The sequence below is a fragment of the Microchirus variegatus genome (genome assembly GCF_963457635.1).
Source record: "Microchirus variegatus genome assembly, chromosome: 12".
Lineage (NCBI taxonomy): Eukaryota > Metazoa > Chordata > Actinopteri > Pleuronectiformes > Soleidae > Microchirus > Microchirus variegatus.
Genome location: NC_139813.1, coordinates 6,304,948 through 6,322,610, shown reverse-complemented (window position 1 = coordinate 6,322,610; position 17,663 = coordinate 6,304,948). Strand labels below are relative to the sequence as shown.

Below are 17,663 nucleotides of genomic sequence, written 5' to 3'. Positions count from 1 at the left end.
CGCTTTTTAAATCCACCTGTTCACGCGCTGCGCTCCCCGCTTATACTGCAGCTGATTTTTCAGGGGGAGAGAGAGGGAGAGAGGGAGAGAGGAGAGAGAGAGAAGGTGGTGGAGCTCTAGTCAGAGTCAGCAACAGTAGCACTGACTGACTGACTGACTGACTCACTGACTGCTCCTGCCGCCGCTGAATGGATCACCGACGCGTTCACCTTTCCCCGGTGCTTTTGCGCGTCACTCTCCTCCTCTCACCAGGTCCGTGAACGAAACTGCCGCCTCACATCCTGCGGTTCACATGAGCATCTCTCTGACGCCGCGGCCGCTGAGCGCTGATCACGCCAAGTGCGCTGATTTGAGAGCAGCTCTGACTTCAGTCACATCGGCGCTGCTGCTGCTGCTGGTGGGAGGACGCGCGGCGGCTCCTCATCACCATCACCATCATCATCACCATCATCAACACTACCATCATCATCATCTGAGGAGGTTTCCTGCAACAATTTGTTGCGAAGGGCGAAGCCATGGTGCCGGTACCGTCTCGGCTCTCCCTGGCACCGTGAGAACTTTCCTCATCTTGGCTTCTCTTTCCCCACCTTGACTCTTTTTTTTTTGTAGATGTTTGTCAGTGGGATTGTGCTCCTCTGGGAAATTCTTCATCGTTTCCCTTTTCAATTATGTTCACTTTTGCTGCCTTCTGCTACATGCTGTCTCTGGTCCTCTGTGTGTCCCTGATCTTCTTCGCAATATGGCACGTAAGTACCTGAACATTGGCTTTATTCTGAGATTCATTTTCCATCACAGTAGATGCAGATGTGTCTGCTGGACACAGGTGTGTGAGGTGTACACTGCTCGCAATCCTTGTGCAAACGGACCCCACTGTGTGTGAAGCTAGTGCACAGTTTAAAGCTGCAGGATTTTTTCATTTCCACAGAAGGACAGGTGTGCACCTGTATTCCCAAAAAATCAAAATCTCAATTTAAAAACACAATTCCTTTACGAGTAATCGCCTACTAATCAGTTTGTCAGACAGTTTTTTTCTTTCTTTTTTGTCAGCATCTTAAATGGGAATGTTTTCAAATAATTGATTAAAACAAAACAAGGTTGGTTTGTGGACAAAACAAGACATTTGAGAGCATCATCATTTTGTTTTTCAACATTTTCAGACATTTTATGGACCGCACAACTACGCGATTAATCGCGGAAATATCGAAAGAAATATCGAAACATTATGAAAATAATCGTTAGTGTCAGCACTACTGCAAAGACAGAAACTAATGTTGTATAAATCTACAGTCCAACTACATTCAAGTTTTCAACCTCGCATTCCAATATCGAGTTAATATTTTGATGGAGTCTCGTACAGTGAATAAAGTTTGAATGTAATGAAGTCATATCTCAGATAAATCACAATATTTTCCTCAAATTAATTAGCTGTAGTGATGACCCAGTTTGATATCCATGAATGCCCGCACTCACGTGCAGAATCCGAGATCAATGAAACCCTCGTGCTTCCACATCAGTGAGGAAATCTTGTATCTTGAGCCTGATCTCCCTCTCATCTCATCTCTCTCCTCTCTTCCTCTGCCTCTAATCAAACCCCAAAGCTCATACACCAGTGCCAATATGACAGACTGCATCATGATATGTGAATTATCTCATTATTTGCTCCCTGAGCAACCATCTCCATCATGCAGGGGCCTTATGTAAAGACATATTTGGGTCAGGTCTTCCAGGCTACAGCCACAGGGCTGCCTCTTTTTTTTTTTTGTACTGGAAACATCAACAGACCTGATGATTGATGCTGAGGCAATTACAGCTAATAATCCGTCCGCGCGTCCGTCAGACACTGACCCATGTGTCGGCTCACGGAGCAGAAATCGAACAACGGCGACAGTGACAGTGCAGACTCTGACAGAAGGAGTGATTATGTAAAAACATAAGGACAAATCATGTGACAAACATCTTAAAGAATCCTGATTCATACTCCAGAGCTAAAGGCGGCAAGCGCTTTCCTTCAGTTCTGTCTGATGTGAATTCCAACAGCGGTGGAAGGAAACACAATGGAAGGCAAACATTCTGTAGCTTCAGCAATAATCCCCACGTTGCATCGGGCTTTATCTCGCATTCTGCTTAACACGGCAGAAAACAGTAGGGAAAGCCTCCTCCACCGATTTCCCCCATTCACGGCGACATACAGACACGCAGCAACAATACTAAGCTGTGGGGTTCCATACTGCGAGGGAACATAATTAGGAAGAGGCTGCGAGCTGGGAAATATGTGGAGCTGTGAAAAGAAGAGAGCAGAGCCAAGGCTGCACATTAAGGGTGAATTCCAATTCCTTTGCTTAATCCTCAATCTTAACCCTCAATCTCAAAAATGTGCGCTCCCGTTAGTGCAAGTGCTGTCCAGATTCTCAGAAAAAATAAGTTGAGGGGCAAGTTTAAGGGCTGTATCGCCCTCAATATTGAGATTTTCCGAGACCACCCTTGGGAGCAAGGGCTACCCAGAATGCATTGCGTGTTTTGTCATAACAAAGATGGCGTCGAAAGCAGCTAAATGAGTACGCTACAATTTAAGTATTTTCTTTGTTAATAGATATATAGAAATTACGAAAACCATTGTATTATCTTAGCTTAGGCCCATATTATGGATTACTTACATTATTGTTGCGTAACATTTATTTTACGATCTTTTGTCAATAGTCGGCCGGTGCGGACAAGCGATCGTTTGCTATGGTTTACTTTTCAATAAGCCGTGGTGTGTGGTAACTGTCAGCTGAATATGTCCATGGTTGTGATATTTGTATGAGTATCATCTTATAACTAACTGACAACCTAATAACTTGACTGACAAACGGATCGTAATAAATAATCGTGACGTAAATGTGTTCTTCTTCTTCTTTTTTGGAGTTGACAGACTGGACGCAGCTTTCGCGTTATTCTGCCCCCTACAGTCTGAAGACGTATCTGCATTTAAGGGGTGTCCCATTTCTAAGTGACAAAATAACCCTCAACACTTGGTTTTGAGGGCCAGTTAAGATTAAGGGTTGAGCTTGAGGGTTAAAATAGGAATTGGAATTGGCCCCATCACCAGCCACCTGCCAAATGCGGGGATTTTATTTTTTGATTTATTTTGGCTGCAACTGTTACATTTTATGTTATTGACATAATCTGCTTAAAAATAGGAGTCAAGTTACTTTAACCCCCTGAGCAAGCAGCGCATTGGTAACAAAGAGCGCGCGTGCTGAGTCAAACCTACCCTGGGAACAATCAGCCTATAAATAAAATGAACATGAACAGAGAAGAGGCTGTATGAAACAGAAACAGGCCATGTAGAAGGAAAAAAAAACACACACACAGAAATAAAACAATGGGAATAAAGTGAGAAATGAAGTGCTCTGACTCAGACTTTTCACCAGTCCTGTCAGCAGGTAGCATGTGCTTCTGAGTCACTGAGTTACAGAATGACAAACGACTGCACAAAGGTGGACTTCTGTCAGTAATTGACCTTAATCCATCAAATCATCCGCTGCTGGGTGAAGTAGCTCATTAGCTTGTCTTCTCTATGTATTTTCAGGTGCTGATGAATGTTTCATTAACACTCACTGGGAGTAACCGATACTTCTGCCAATCAAACTGTGCTGTTAAAGTCTGGGTTAAAAAAAAAAAAAAAAAATCATGAAAAAAGTGAGAAAGGCATGTTTGCTATCTTTAGAAAATCTATTATCATTAATCACTTGACTCTATGTGGTTTGAGGTCTTCATTATAAGTGGGTCAGACAATGAAACAGGGCCAGAACAAGACTGTGGTGCTGTAACGGTTCACTGACGTAACACAATGTAGGATTTCCTCCTGATAAGTTGATTCCGACCAGGTACAGTAGTCTATGTTATAGCATTTTATTAAAAAAAAAAAATTATATATATATATATAGCTTGATTTATCAAGATATTTGAAATGAATTTAACCTAGATAAAATTGACAAAAGAACAATAGTACATTTATGAATGAATAATGGTTAAGACGACTTCAATAACATGTGGCACACAGGAAGCTCAATGCCATTGGGCAGTGCCAGTACAGGCGTTGCAGACCTGCTCAGAGGTGTCAGTCACTCTGTTGCAAGTCGATGTATCATCAAATAATCTCGGAGACATTGACATCCTTGACTGTGTCACTTTAACAATCACTGAAAAATAACCAATGCTTCTGCCAATAATCTTCACCATAAGTGGGTCAGGTAATAAAGCAGCACCAGAACTGACTGTGGTGCTGTAAAAGTTCACAGCATGATTGACTGGATTACAGCATTAATGATATACTTATAAATTGTGTCCGTCTTTTAATCGCATAACTGTCCAATCAGCCACTAACAGACTTCACTCTTGGCAGGTGACTTACTAAGGACACCAGTTTGTGCAGTGCTGACTTTGTATACCACTGCAGGAGCTCAGTGCTTTCACACAGCGCACCAACAGATTTTCTGTTTCGCAAAACTGTTTGATTGACAGCCTTCAGTCTTGGCAGATGACTTACTATGAGCATCAGTGTGCACAGTGCCCACTTTATCATTGTTTGGATGAGAAATACAAGAGATGCTTCATTATGCATCACGTGACACATGACTCCAGGCAATTTTTTATTTTCCAGGTTTCTTTGCAGAGTAGAAAGTACATCGAAGATTCTATAAGTAGAGATGTAATAAAACAGCCACAGGGAGCACTGGCTTTTTCTGCCATTTGACTGTACAAAGTCTTCCATGACGGGATGGATTACGTTATAAGGCTGTAAACACAACTCATAGACGGTGCTGAAATGTTATCCTTTTATTATGGACTTTCAGATCAACTACAACAAAACAAAATACTCAATCAGCATCAGTTACCAAACTCCCACACATGTCTCCCACTATCTCCTCTATATTCTCCGATCTGCCCCAGTGAATGCTTTCTAATACGATTTTGGCAACCTACCAAGACGTGTGCCCAGTTGGACTAAAAACAATATTAAAGCAAATGTCTTATTTAATTACCCCGCAAATGTCTCATTTCCGACCACTTGCGGGGGCAGGACCAGTCTGCTCATCACTTAAGATACAAGATCACATCACAGTCCCCCATGGGAGTACTTGCTGAAGCGACTTGGAAGCCATTTTAATTATGATAGAGGGTGAACTGCGACCTCCCCTGAGCTCCACGGTTCAGTGCTTTCGCAGCTCCTCTGCTTGAGTGATCCCCCTCCCTTGTACCCACCGTCCCTAATGTGCTCTAAGTGTCATTAAAGTCGAGAGCGAGTCAGACGCTCCTTTTGGTGCACATTTGATAGATGTGGTGAGCCTGGTGGTGCAGTTATGATGTAAAGGCTGTCCTCGCAAGCGTGGCAGAGGGTAAAATGTCAAACTGATAAAATGTACTCACCCAGTTGGGGTTTCCATTATGTTATGGTACTTTTTGTTGTGTTTATTATGTGGAAGATGCTGTGAGGTATGAAAGCATGGACCAGTTCCGCTGACCAAATTGCCATAATTTGACTAATATCACTATTAATAAAGAAGTACTGTGTATCTCTTGCTGATCAACGATGTCAGTCGTCATATATCACACAACTCCATTATCTTTTGATTATGTTTTTCATGTAACACCAATATTATAGGAGAGGTGAAGGGGACTGTGCTGGTACATAACAAAGTCAGCAATTGTGAGAAATCTGTAAGGCTGGGAGATTTTTATTGCTTTATTTTAATCAGGGCCACATGGTTGTTGTCGTGGTTAACGCTTTGTCAGCTGAGATTGGCACAGCTCCCGCTGCAACCCTCATGTGGCGGATAAAGTAGTAGAATTGTATGAATGGATGGATGATTAAAATGAATCACCCCCCCCCCCACCCCCAGTAGCTAACTCTGCCAAATAATTGATTTTGAAGAAAAACAATGCCAAGAAGTGGGCTGAGAGCTGAGGAAGGCAGGGTGGGGAGCGGGGGTGTGGTCTGGTAGTGAGTTTAACAGCAGTTGCAGGTGAGTGAAAAATCCCCCCCCCAGTGAGATTTCCAAGCAGTGGAGATAAAAAAAAATAAAAAAAAGGGAAGGCTCTGGGACAAGAAACCTCACACTGATTAGACGAAATGTGGAACAAACCTTGTGCCAGTGAAACAAGTGGACTAAGAAAATGGCAACATGTAAAGGCAGTAGCTGGCGTTTGACCAGAGGCAGAAGAAACAGTGACAATTTGCACCTGGATGAACAATTAACATTAGCAGATACACACATACACTTGGAGTGTATGTTGAAACTGTAAAAGTTTTTTTTATGGGTTTAGTTACACTTAAAATCAAATTATTTTTAACTTACACTGCCACTTGCCTTGGGTTTCTGTAATCCATATCAGTGCAGCAGCACTATAGCTCATTCACCCGCAGCATTTCCTCAGAGAGACTAACAAGAGAGCAGTGAGTTTGTTCCTAAAAAGTCTCCTCAGTTGCACTGAACTAGTTCTGTTTTGCAGCATCAGACACGGAGCAAACCACCTCCTGCTGTTAACTTTGTTTAGATGCAATTGTAACTAAAGCAGCAGGCAGAATTGGTTTTGGCTGCACTTTAACCTCGAGGAGGAATTTGTGTTTATAATTTTATATTAGCAACAGATGTTTTCTGGCGTGACAATTCACCCTCAAATTGACTTAGATTCTTGTTATGTTTAAACCTTGAAATTTCTGTTAATTTTTAACCACGTTATAGTCCATAAAATGTAAACAATTGGGTTAAATCAATATTTAAACCTCAAAATATTCCAAGAAATATTGTGTGTGTATATATATATATGACCATCGTCGCATCGCATGAATTTTTGAGGGACTACTTTCTCAGCACTATACTTCCGGCAGCGGAATTAGTCCGCCGCTGCCGGAAGTATGACCGCGCTGCTGCTGAGACATAAATCCTTCAAATTGCAAGGTTGGTTTTATTTCAAACATTCTATCAACACAGATATGTACATCGATAGTCTGCCGTTACAATCGATTTGCCTCGGGTGCACTATGGAGTCGGTATGAGTGTTTTTAATGCCATGCTAACTTGTATCATTGACTTGCGCTAGCCATAGCATCAGCGACTCGGCAACTAGAAGAACTGAATGAAATTTCTTGAAAACGTCTCCAGACGTCTCCATCACACCGGCTGAGTTGGAAAATAGGTCTTATGTCCAAAATTCCGAACTATCACTTTAAAGATGTCAGGACACTGCAGGCCTGGAATAATCTCCTCACTGGCTGTTTCCAAACTCATTAAAAAGCATGCTGGGGTAAGGATCAGATACTGTATATTCAGTCTGTCAAGTTTTGTTATATATCGGTCGATCTTCATGGATTTAAAATGCGCAGTGAACTCCAATAGGTTGAACGCAGTATCCATCCCGTTTATTTCTGCTGCATATTAAGCGGCCAGCATGGTGGTTCATAGAAACAATAAAAATAATGACTGTAGAAGAGTTTAAACTTAATTAAATTAGAAGGGTAAGGATCTTATGATACATGGTCATGCTTATATGCATGACTTACATAATGTAAAAGCTAATGTGATGTTTTTTTATGCCATTTCAAGAGGAACTGTATAACAATTCAAGACCTTTTTCTCTTGTATTCAAGTATACGTGTGATGGATAATTAGCAAGTAGTGTAAAACGTGAACACGTGTACATAATAATTCAAATAATGTAATTACGTCTTTATTTAATCCACCCTGTCCCTTCCACTTGCCTTAACTGAGCTCACACAAAGCGACACTACACATCAGGATTGCATACAAACTGTAGCATGGTATTTTAAAGGGCACCAGCTAACGTTGCTGTCAGCATCACTTCCTTGCTGAGCACGTTCTGCGTCACACTGAGATTTTGACAAGTACACAAGGCATTCACGGGTTTAACAGAGGTGTCGTGAATAATCGTTCGCACAGAACAACCATAACACTCCCTCATCTGTTCCTGTCTCTACGGTGTTCTGATGGTGGAGCAAAACAAGTTGTTGCAATGTGCAAGTTTTAGAGAGAAGTTGGCAGAAGAGAAAGTGCATTGAGCGAATGCACCTTCTCTAGGACGACTTTCCCTTGATGAGATACAGCAAGTTTTAAAGTAGTTTTATGTATTTGCAGGTTTAAACACTTTATTATTGGTACATTCTGCTGAGTCAATAAAACAAGTTGTTTTTGGAGGAAGTTTAAGTTTTTCAGATGACCTGTTTTATGGTTAAATGTTTAGTTAATACATACATTTTTATTTAAACTGCAGCGCACGAACAAAAGTGCAGATTGGAGAGACAGAGAGTGTTTAGTCAATACATGATTTGGTAGAAGTGCTTGTAAAGCGATAACAGTACTATCTGTTGTCACTTTGCAGGAAATTGTGTTCTTAGCCAACATGCCAAATATGAAAGATAAAAAAAATGAAAAGCCATATTGGTTTACCTCTATATGAAAATGAGGAATCAATACTGAAATTATATTTAACCAAACATGGCTTTAGGTCTTTTCAAAGTCTATGCTTGCTCCTTTGCTGTGAAACACCACAGACATCCACCGTAATGGTCCTCCGAGGACAGAGTGGACAAGACCCACAGGAAAGGAGCAGAGTAAGTCACAGGAAGATGAATGGAGGAAGGATGAAGGAGACATGCATGACAGGAGCTGCAGTGACGATGGTATGATGGAGAAGAAAAGGGGGAAAAGGCCTCAGAGACTACAGATTTCATGCACTCCGGGTTCAGCCTTGGGTGGACTGGACTGGACGGATAGATGAGTGCTGCAGAATAAAATCAATCAATCAATCAATCATGTAAAAGAAGGAAAGGGGGACAATGCAAGGAGAGAACAAAGTAACACAGGGACGATTTATCAAAGAAAAGTTTCTCCGAGTTGAATGTCTAATCTTTAACTCAGACGGGATCAGACCAAAGCAATTGAAAATGTGCTGGTGAGGGCGTTCAAACTTTGCACTGTCTCCACCTGGATTATTCATGTCTTAATAACAGCGTGAAATAAAGATGTGGCCGCAACTTAATATTTTTGATTCAATTGTTGGCTATGTCTTAAAGAATTCACTCATTCAATATTTACTTCAATGCTGCATAGGGAATTCTATATGATACATAATTTAGTTGGTCCAATAATATTTAATCCAGAGTCACTTAATGTAGACTGTAAATCTGAAATGTACAGTATGTGATTTCTGCTGCTGGTTGTCCTTCAGCCAATACAATCACAAAAGACAAAGTTTGATAGAGTCTGGTACCATAGTGGGATCACAGAAATTGTTGTCTTGTTTGATTACCTTTCTTTACAGTAGGGCTGCAACTAACAATTATTTTTGTTGTCGACTAATCTATAGATTATTTGTTCGAATAGTCGACTAATCATGGTTAGCACCTATTTTAGACTTGTGTTTAACCTACATACAGTGGACTCACGTATGTGCTTTAATTACACGACATTTATCACAGTTAAATTACCTAAAATAAATGATCACAGATTTCTTGCAGCTTAAATATCAAATTAATATGCTCGAAATCACACAGTTGATAAGTGAAAGAGGTTTACAATTCATTATCAGTGAAGTTAAGTCAAAACAGCTTCGCCTGTAATTCGCAGATTACTGCCGTAAAGTAGGCATTAACGTAAGTGGACAAGCGTTCACCAAGCTAGCTTCGTCCATGATTTTCCGACGGATAGACGTACGACACAGACGTATTATGTACTTGCATCATAGGTCGATGGGAAATTCATAAATGAGCATTAAAATATCTACGAGGAATCAACTTCATTTGTGAACTCACTTCTCTGCGGAACGTGATGATACAGCGGCTCCAGGGTGTTGACGTTTAAGGTGTTTGTGCACCGCTGTAGTGCTACCATGGAATGAGAGTTGCGCTTCACAGAGATTGCATTTAATGTGTTTCGGTCTATTTTCAGTGAAATGTTCCCAAACTTTGGAAACTTTGGTTCGGAGTTTTCAAGCCTCTTCTGTTTCCGCCATAATTTGTGCGTTTTTCTTCTCTGCTTCCTTGTGGGATGTAAACAGCGAGGAATACTTGCCCCAGCACTTCCTGTAGCTAGTTCTGGATATCGCGAGTGTGCGTTTGTTTACACTGCAGTTACAGCTGAGTATGAATCGGCCGGTGTGTGATTTACAACAACAATAACATGACGCGTTGACGCTTAAATTTTATCATCAACAAATTTTTGTACTCGACTTAATCGATTACGTCGACTAATCGTTGCAGCCCTACTTTAGAGGGGAAGCTTTGACAGGAGAATTGAATATTCATGATCCATTTGGTAAAAAAGAAATAAACACAGTGATATAAAAACCCAATATGGATATAAACCTAATGGATATTATTCTTTCCTCCACAACAACTCAAAATAAACCCCACTGTGGTTGGATTATAGTTATCAGTGGTTACAGGAGTTATTTAAGAAGAACTGATTGTCGTAAATGATGAGTCTGAAATTCTATTATACTCATAATAGTGTTGGTGATGACACATAAAGTGTATCTGTATGTGCGGATGTGTTCATCATGGGGCTATTAGTTGCTTCTTCCTGGATGGAACAATAGCTTTTTGGCATAACTATAAATAAAGGCTACAACCAAAATACACATGTGGGGTTTGGGTCAGGTTCTGACAGAAAAATGGAGCCTGAGCTGCAGTCTGCTCCAAAAGCAATGATATCCATGGGCATGGACTTTTCAAAACAAAATAATCATTAATTTTCATTAATCCCACTGTCATCAATTGACACTGTGTGGAGAGGTCTTTTGTGGATTACAAATACCACTACTCTGGCTAAAAAGGGACAGCAGAGCTGGTATTTCTTCCATTTCAACTTGGCTAAGAAGCTCCTTGTGTCTTTTTATCACTGCACTATCAAAAGTGCTGGGTTATTGCGTCTCAGAGCGGTTTGCCAGCTGCTCCTCAGCACAAAAGAACATACTCCAGAGGGCTGTTTCCACAGTCCCACAGAAAACCATCAGCTCCACTCGCTCCTCTCTGGAGGTCATTTACCACACAAATTGCTTCAGGAGAGCACATAACATTCTTAAAGACTCGTTTCACCCTGAACATCAACTTTTGAGAACCTTTGTCTTATGGGAAGCATTTCAGAAGCATGGAAGCACAGACTAACAGGCTAAAAAGTCATAATTGCACTTAAAAGAACATTTGAAATCAGTTATCTGTTAATGTGAGAATGGAAATGTTATATTGTTCTTTTGTTTTGCAGTGTTCTCTTGCTATTTGAGGCATTTATTTGGTCTTCAAATTCTATTAATACCAATTGGTTTGCATCCTTGTTGTTTTGCAGCAGTAGGGGCAGCTATGATTTCATTATACAGCACTTGTGCAATAAAAAAATATAGGTCAGGAACATTCTAACTAAGTAACAATCAACCACACACAATGTTTCCCATTTCATTAAAGGAACTTCTATGGCTTGGAACCAGTTACTGGCATTCACAGTGTCCCAGTGGCCAGTGAAGAATTTTTTATTTTTTTTTTTTAGTCTTTTGTGTGTACGCAACGTTTATAAATGAGGCCCCTGAACAGTCATTCCTCGCTTTCCACAGTTATGGAATGTTGAGACATTCTTTGCATGAAAGTCGCACAGATCCACACGAATGTGCAGATTGTGATCCACAAATAAAAAAAAACAAACCCAATTTGTATATTTATTTTTACAAATGAAGATGTGCATTTGTAAATCACGTGACATTTGTAAAACTGAAAATCGCATTTGTCAATTCACAATTCACAATTCCACACGTGGATCTACGCGGATTGTCACACACGCATTTGTGGATCGTACATCAGTGTGTGGATCGCCAAAACACACATTGGAATGCATGGATATTTGTCTCAGTAATGCCCTCCTTCATCAGCATGTGGCAGTGTTTTATAAGTAGAATCTAGCTTCAATCCGTGATCAAGACGTTCATTCGTTTTTCAAAATAAAACCAGAAAAAAAACGAAAAAACTACTTGTTTTCTCGGATTCTCGTTTACAAAATCAAAATGAAAAAACGGATAACGACTCGTTTTTCCATTTTCCGAATTTGTGCTGAAATTAAAAATGGAAAAAATAGATAACGAGCGTTTCCCGTTTAATCCACGTGTAATCTAATAGGACTCGGGCACGTGACATCATAACTTGGCGCGGCCGCCATGTTGGAGGCTTCCTTTACTTCCTGTACTTCACTACGTGTCTTAGTTTTCTTAATTTGCTGTTACTTACCATCTCAACCATGCTAAACCGTTGCTGTGTCGTGGGGTGTAACAGTGCAACACACAATCAGACTATGGGGGAAAGATCGGCGGCAATGGATTCACTTGGAAATAGTTAATGTGGAAGTGTTTTGGGGTCACAGGAGATTTCTTTTGTAAATTTTACCAACCTTTTAGTTCAGTGTATATGTATATAGGTTTTGAATAACATGAACATAAAACATAAAATCAAATTTGATTTTGGTCACGATAGTTTGGAACACTGCCCTACACTGTAGATGGCAAAGTAACAAACAAACAAGCTACCTTAACTTGTGCATGTCAAACTTTTTGGAAAAAGTGATATCCCTAGATCACAGTCCCACTGATTTTCCACTAAATTACCTGGAATTGCAAAGAAAGTAGCTTGCGCTCAAGTTGCCCTAGTAAGACATCAAGTGAAAGAAATGCATAGGTGATGCAGCCGATTGTAATCTCAATGAGGCAGATTGTCAACAGGGCTTTCTGGCACCAGCCGCTGGAAGCTAATGGAGGTGGCATTCACTATATAGCTTGGTTGGTCCGGCATCGATCCATGTGTTCATTAACCCCCACGGTCTCCTCATCCATCATCCTGACTCCACTGTTTCTATTGTTTTCACTGCACAGTGCATACACTGGGGGATTATATGGGTAATCCTTGTCCTCTCCTTTTCTTTCTGTTCCACTTTTTTATTTCTTTCCTTTCACAATACAGCATCATCACCTGCTGCAACACCCAATCATCATAGCTGAACAATAACAGATTATTGTCAGCATTAATGTTGACAAATGCGCAGTTTAAACAGCTTTGCTTCCTATTTTTCATTAGCTTTTTTAGTGATAATGTCACGTAGGACTCATGGCAATTTTAGTCTTATCGCAGTGCATTTTCAGAAGCCCTGCCCATTAAGCCGCTCCATCACTGATACAATACTTGCAACATTAGACAAATTGCTATCCCAGTGTTTTCTTTGTGGCTATGTTTAGTCTGTGACAATGTATCTGGGCCATGTGATCTCGAGTGAAAAGGTGAGGCTTATGTGGACTTGAGGAATTACACTCAACAAGATTTGCATACATTGTCCTGTAGTGTATAACAGTCAGTGTGACAGGCGGCACAGTTAATGATTAGCAGAAACAAATAAAGGTTGGAGTCTTTAAGTTTGAAAAACAACCTTACTTTGTTCCAGAGCTTGATTAATAAGTAGCCATGTAAACATCATATACCTTCCACTTGCAAACTGGAGAAAAAAACCGTTTGGTACATTTGGTAAATGTCTGTTGTTGAATACACATTATTCCAACATTCACGGTGAAATGTCCGCACTGTCGTCACTTGGTCGGGAGGTGTAAACATCGGGACTGGTATGGCCCCCTGAGTCCCAAAAAGTTGATTTTGCACAATAGGTGACCTTTAAGAAATCAAAGTACAAGACTGTACCTAAAAAGGTACATATGCTTTGTCGCTCCAGATGTACCCTATTAGGGCACAAGCACTGTGCCTTTAAAACCTGCTTGTTTGTAAACCTAAAGAAACATTTGCACCCCTAGTGACAAAAATGTACCTGTACACACTGAGAAAGGTACAGTGCGTGTACACCGATAGGGAACAACTGGAGCGACAGCAAAAGGTACAGTCTTCTTTCTGTAGTGTGTATGTCGTTCTATATCATAGTTGCTAAATATTCTCACAAGTGTTACTGCTAAATCTTAATGGAGTGGCAATATACATTGAAGCTCATTTAGCCCACCTCTACAGAACATGTTTTTCACTTCACTGACCCCCTCCTGACCAGAATTGAAGCTCATGTGGCCCCCAGCTCATTTGAGTGTGAGAACCATGATTTAAGTCTTTGTGTTGGCCAATCTGACTGCAAGGAGATACATTAATCTTTACATACATTAATCGAAGGTCTAAGGACAGAGGATGTTACCAACCCTGTGAAGTCCCGTAAGACAATCTAGGTTTTGTAAACTGTGGGCTATACAAATCAAGGTTGATTGATTGATTGATGATTACTCAAATGTTGTTTATAATTTTATATATGCAATTATATGTTACACATCAAATATTCAAACACACTGCTGGCACAGCTGCCAGGAGAAAATTAGGGTCAAGTGTCTTGCCCAGGGACACATCAGTCTGTAAAGCATGTAAAAGATGAGCCACCCTCACACTTATTCACAGCTGCTCACAAATTAGAGGCCATCTATGTGTGAGACTTAATGTATAAGTTTTTTGTTTTATGTGTGTGGACTTGGGAACGTCATTATCATGCTCATCAAATTGCTGTTAACTGTGATGGCTACAGGTATGGTTGTAAAGGTATTAGCAGCTAACTACTTGTGTTTTGATATATTAAATTATGCCTTTTTATGTATTTGGCACAAATACTTGAGGATGGGACTTGAGAATGAACCGATTAGATTTGGGTCACCAGGACAAGGTCACTGGAACCTCAAAACAATCCATTAGGCGACATTTATGTGGTCAAAGGTCACATTGGCCTCACGAGACATGCATTTTGACTTTTGGAATTCATTATTAAATGTAATTCCTCAAAGTAAATATATACACATGCAATATGAGACTGCAAAACAAATGTATAGATGGACACTGTTGGTCAGCAGAGGCACAACAAATACTGGACAGTAATTCTAGCTTGATATTATTGCTAGGAAACTGCATTTTCTCTGTGCAGGCAACAAGCTTTGTTGTAATAGAGCTGCTGTTTCAACATTAGCAGCTTTGGTTTGGTATCATTTAGCAATGACAAAACACTGCCAGGCCATGGAAAATATACTCTTTAAGAGATGGAGACATGTTGTTACATCTGTGGCATAAGTAATTGTATTTTATCAAGGCTTTGTGGGTTTATTCAAATGTCTTTGATTGGCACGCCCCACACTCCTCTGTTAGTTTTGTCGCACCTTGTCGGGATAAATTGTATGATATAATAGACCAGATTTTCTTAAAGGGATACTTCACTGATTTGAATGTGGCTTTTTATTGCTAGAATAGCAGTAGTATTTTTTAGAAAATGTGCTTCCCTCCCTCAGTTTTTCCCGGACTTTTAAAAAAAAATCTGTTTTCCCTTATCCAAATGTGCCCTACTGTGAGTCAAATGACGCGTTTTGCATCACAGTAGGGCAAATTTTGAAAATGGAAAACAGATTTTTTTACAACTCAGTGAAAAACTGAGGGAGGGAAGCACATTTTCTAAAAAAAATACTACTGCTTTTCTAGCAATACAAAGCCACATTCAAATCAGTGAAGTATCCCTTTAATATTTAATCTGACATGAATTAAGTCGATAGTCGATTTACCACACTGTCAAATCAACACATGACTGTTAAAAATATCTGTTCTTATTGGTGCATGATGTTGTTTGACCTCGTGTCAAAGCTTAAGCAAAACAGAACCGGAGCAGAGGCCAAAGGCCAAAGATTACTCAAGGGTTCGTAGAAAAAGCTGGAAACCAACTTAAATACCCAGAAATCTAAGTGGAAATCCCCCCCTTTTTTACATTCCACATAGTTTTGCAACCCAATTACAAAAACATTGACCAGCATGCTATCATATAACAACCTAAATAAAATATGTCTGATTCCAAAACCTGCTTAATCATGAGCACAAGAGGAGAAGCAAAATTTGATTAACTGGAAGAAAAAATATGCAGACTATAATGTACTGTTATGAACACAACTAGAAGGCTGTCAAAAATACTGTTTTAAGTTGGTTTAATACTTAAAGGACTTCTAGTTGTTATTATTGTTGTTATTATTATTATTGTACAAAATAAAACTTCAGCAACATTATCTTGCTAACAGCCTATTAAAGTTAAGGAAACAACTATAGCGAGCAGTTTCCATGGTAATGTAACTCTCTCAATGTAAGCTCTCAATATAAATATTTATATCAGAAGTTTTAGTCACAACAGACTGTTAAATGTAAACTTTATGTGTTGAACAGGCTCAGTTGATGCTAACCAGTGTTGTTTTTGACAACCATCTTAGATTTGGTCTTAGTCTTAGTCTTTTAGACGAAAATGCTTATTAGTTTTAGTCACATTTTAGTCACTTCTATATGTGATAGTTTTAGTCGAGTTTTAGTCGACGAAAACTCAAAAAGGATTTAGTCTAGTTTTAGTCGAAAAAAGAAGTATAGTCTTTTAACAAATGTATTTAGGTCAATAAGTATTGGAGATTGTTAGGCAGTGTCGCACATAAGTTGTGAAAATAGCAGCAGATCTATAAGTTCAACACAGTGAGCTTGCAGATTGGCTATTATTACACACAAAGAGATCACCACATTGTCACTGAATGTAAACATGGCTAAACATGCTGCTAAAGAAACACACACATAATGAATTGACGTTAGCGTAACAAAAGCTAACTTTAGCCACTACTACTAACAACTGTGACCAGTTATTGTCATGTCCCTAAATAATCCACCTGTCTGTTGTTTGCTAACACGTTAGCATAAAGATCGCTAGCTTAAAATGCTAACGACTCCACTTACATAAGTGTCGGGTTAGAAGAAGTACAGCCGCAGTTCAGTCCCTCTGTGGGATTCTTATCCATCCTTATTCAACGGTGAACACACACACACACACACTGCAGAAGCAGTAGCGGGGGACGTGCATATTAAGTAGCCATGTGCTTTCTCCGTGACCGTCAGGTGATTGGCCGAAAAAACGAAATGTCATGCGTTTTACGGAATTTTCGTCCATTCTCGTCTCGTCAACGAAAACTCACACACATCTCGTCATGTTTTCGTCATCAAAGAGTCATGTTTATCTCGTCACCGTCTCGTTATCGCCATGAAAAAAAGTGGCGTCAACGAAAAGATTTCGTCAGCGTCATCATTGACGAAAACAACACTGATGCTAACCCAGTCACTTAGCATGTTTGCACGATATTAGAAGAAGAGAACTATTTTGTCAAACCCTAACCCTTTAATATATGTATATATATATGTCATTGCTCAAACTTTGACCAACATATGCAATTTGACTATAAACTTCCACAGTTCCTGTCCCTGGACTTTGAGAATGTGTGTGTATGTTACAAATTCATGCTCATGAGTTAAATATTTTGAAGTGAATGGATGGTAGAATTAGATTAAATTCAAAACTATCCACCGAAAGTTGCTTTTGAGTTGGGACGTAATGTGAACAGGGACGCACCCAATACGATGAAGCTGAAAGGGTGCATATCGCCACCTAGTTCTGTGAAGTCAGACAGTCTTTGTTCTGGTACTGGGACAAGGACAAAAGTCCAATTAAATGGCATTCTGAAGCTAACAATGTATGGTATAGAAAGTAGTTGCATTATGTGCTTGCCTTTGTTGCTGCTCTGGAAGTCCCGACAGCTGAATA

The 17,663-nt window shown here is 39.9% G+C and overlaps 1 protein-coding gene across 2 annotated transcripts in view; it reads left to right on the top strand.

The window, feature by feature from the left end:
* Positions 1 to 668: 668 nt before the first annotated feature.
* Positions 669 to 17,663, top strand: part of cnih3 (cornichon family AMPA receptor auxiliary protein 3) — a gene marked incomplete at both ends in the record, with an annotated part of 92,981 nt that continues 75,986 nt past the window's right edge. For both annotated transcript variants that reach the window (XM_083899052.1, XM_083899053.1), the window contains one exon: positions 669 to 746. In XM_083899052.1, coding sequence (XP_083755178.1) covers positions 669 to 746 — 78 coding nt within the window. The remainder of the gene's footprint in view (positions 747 to 17,663) is intronic.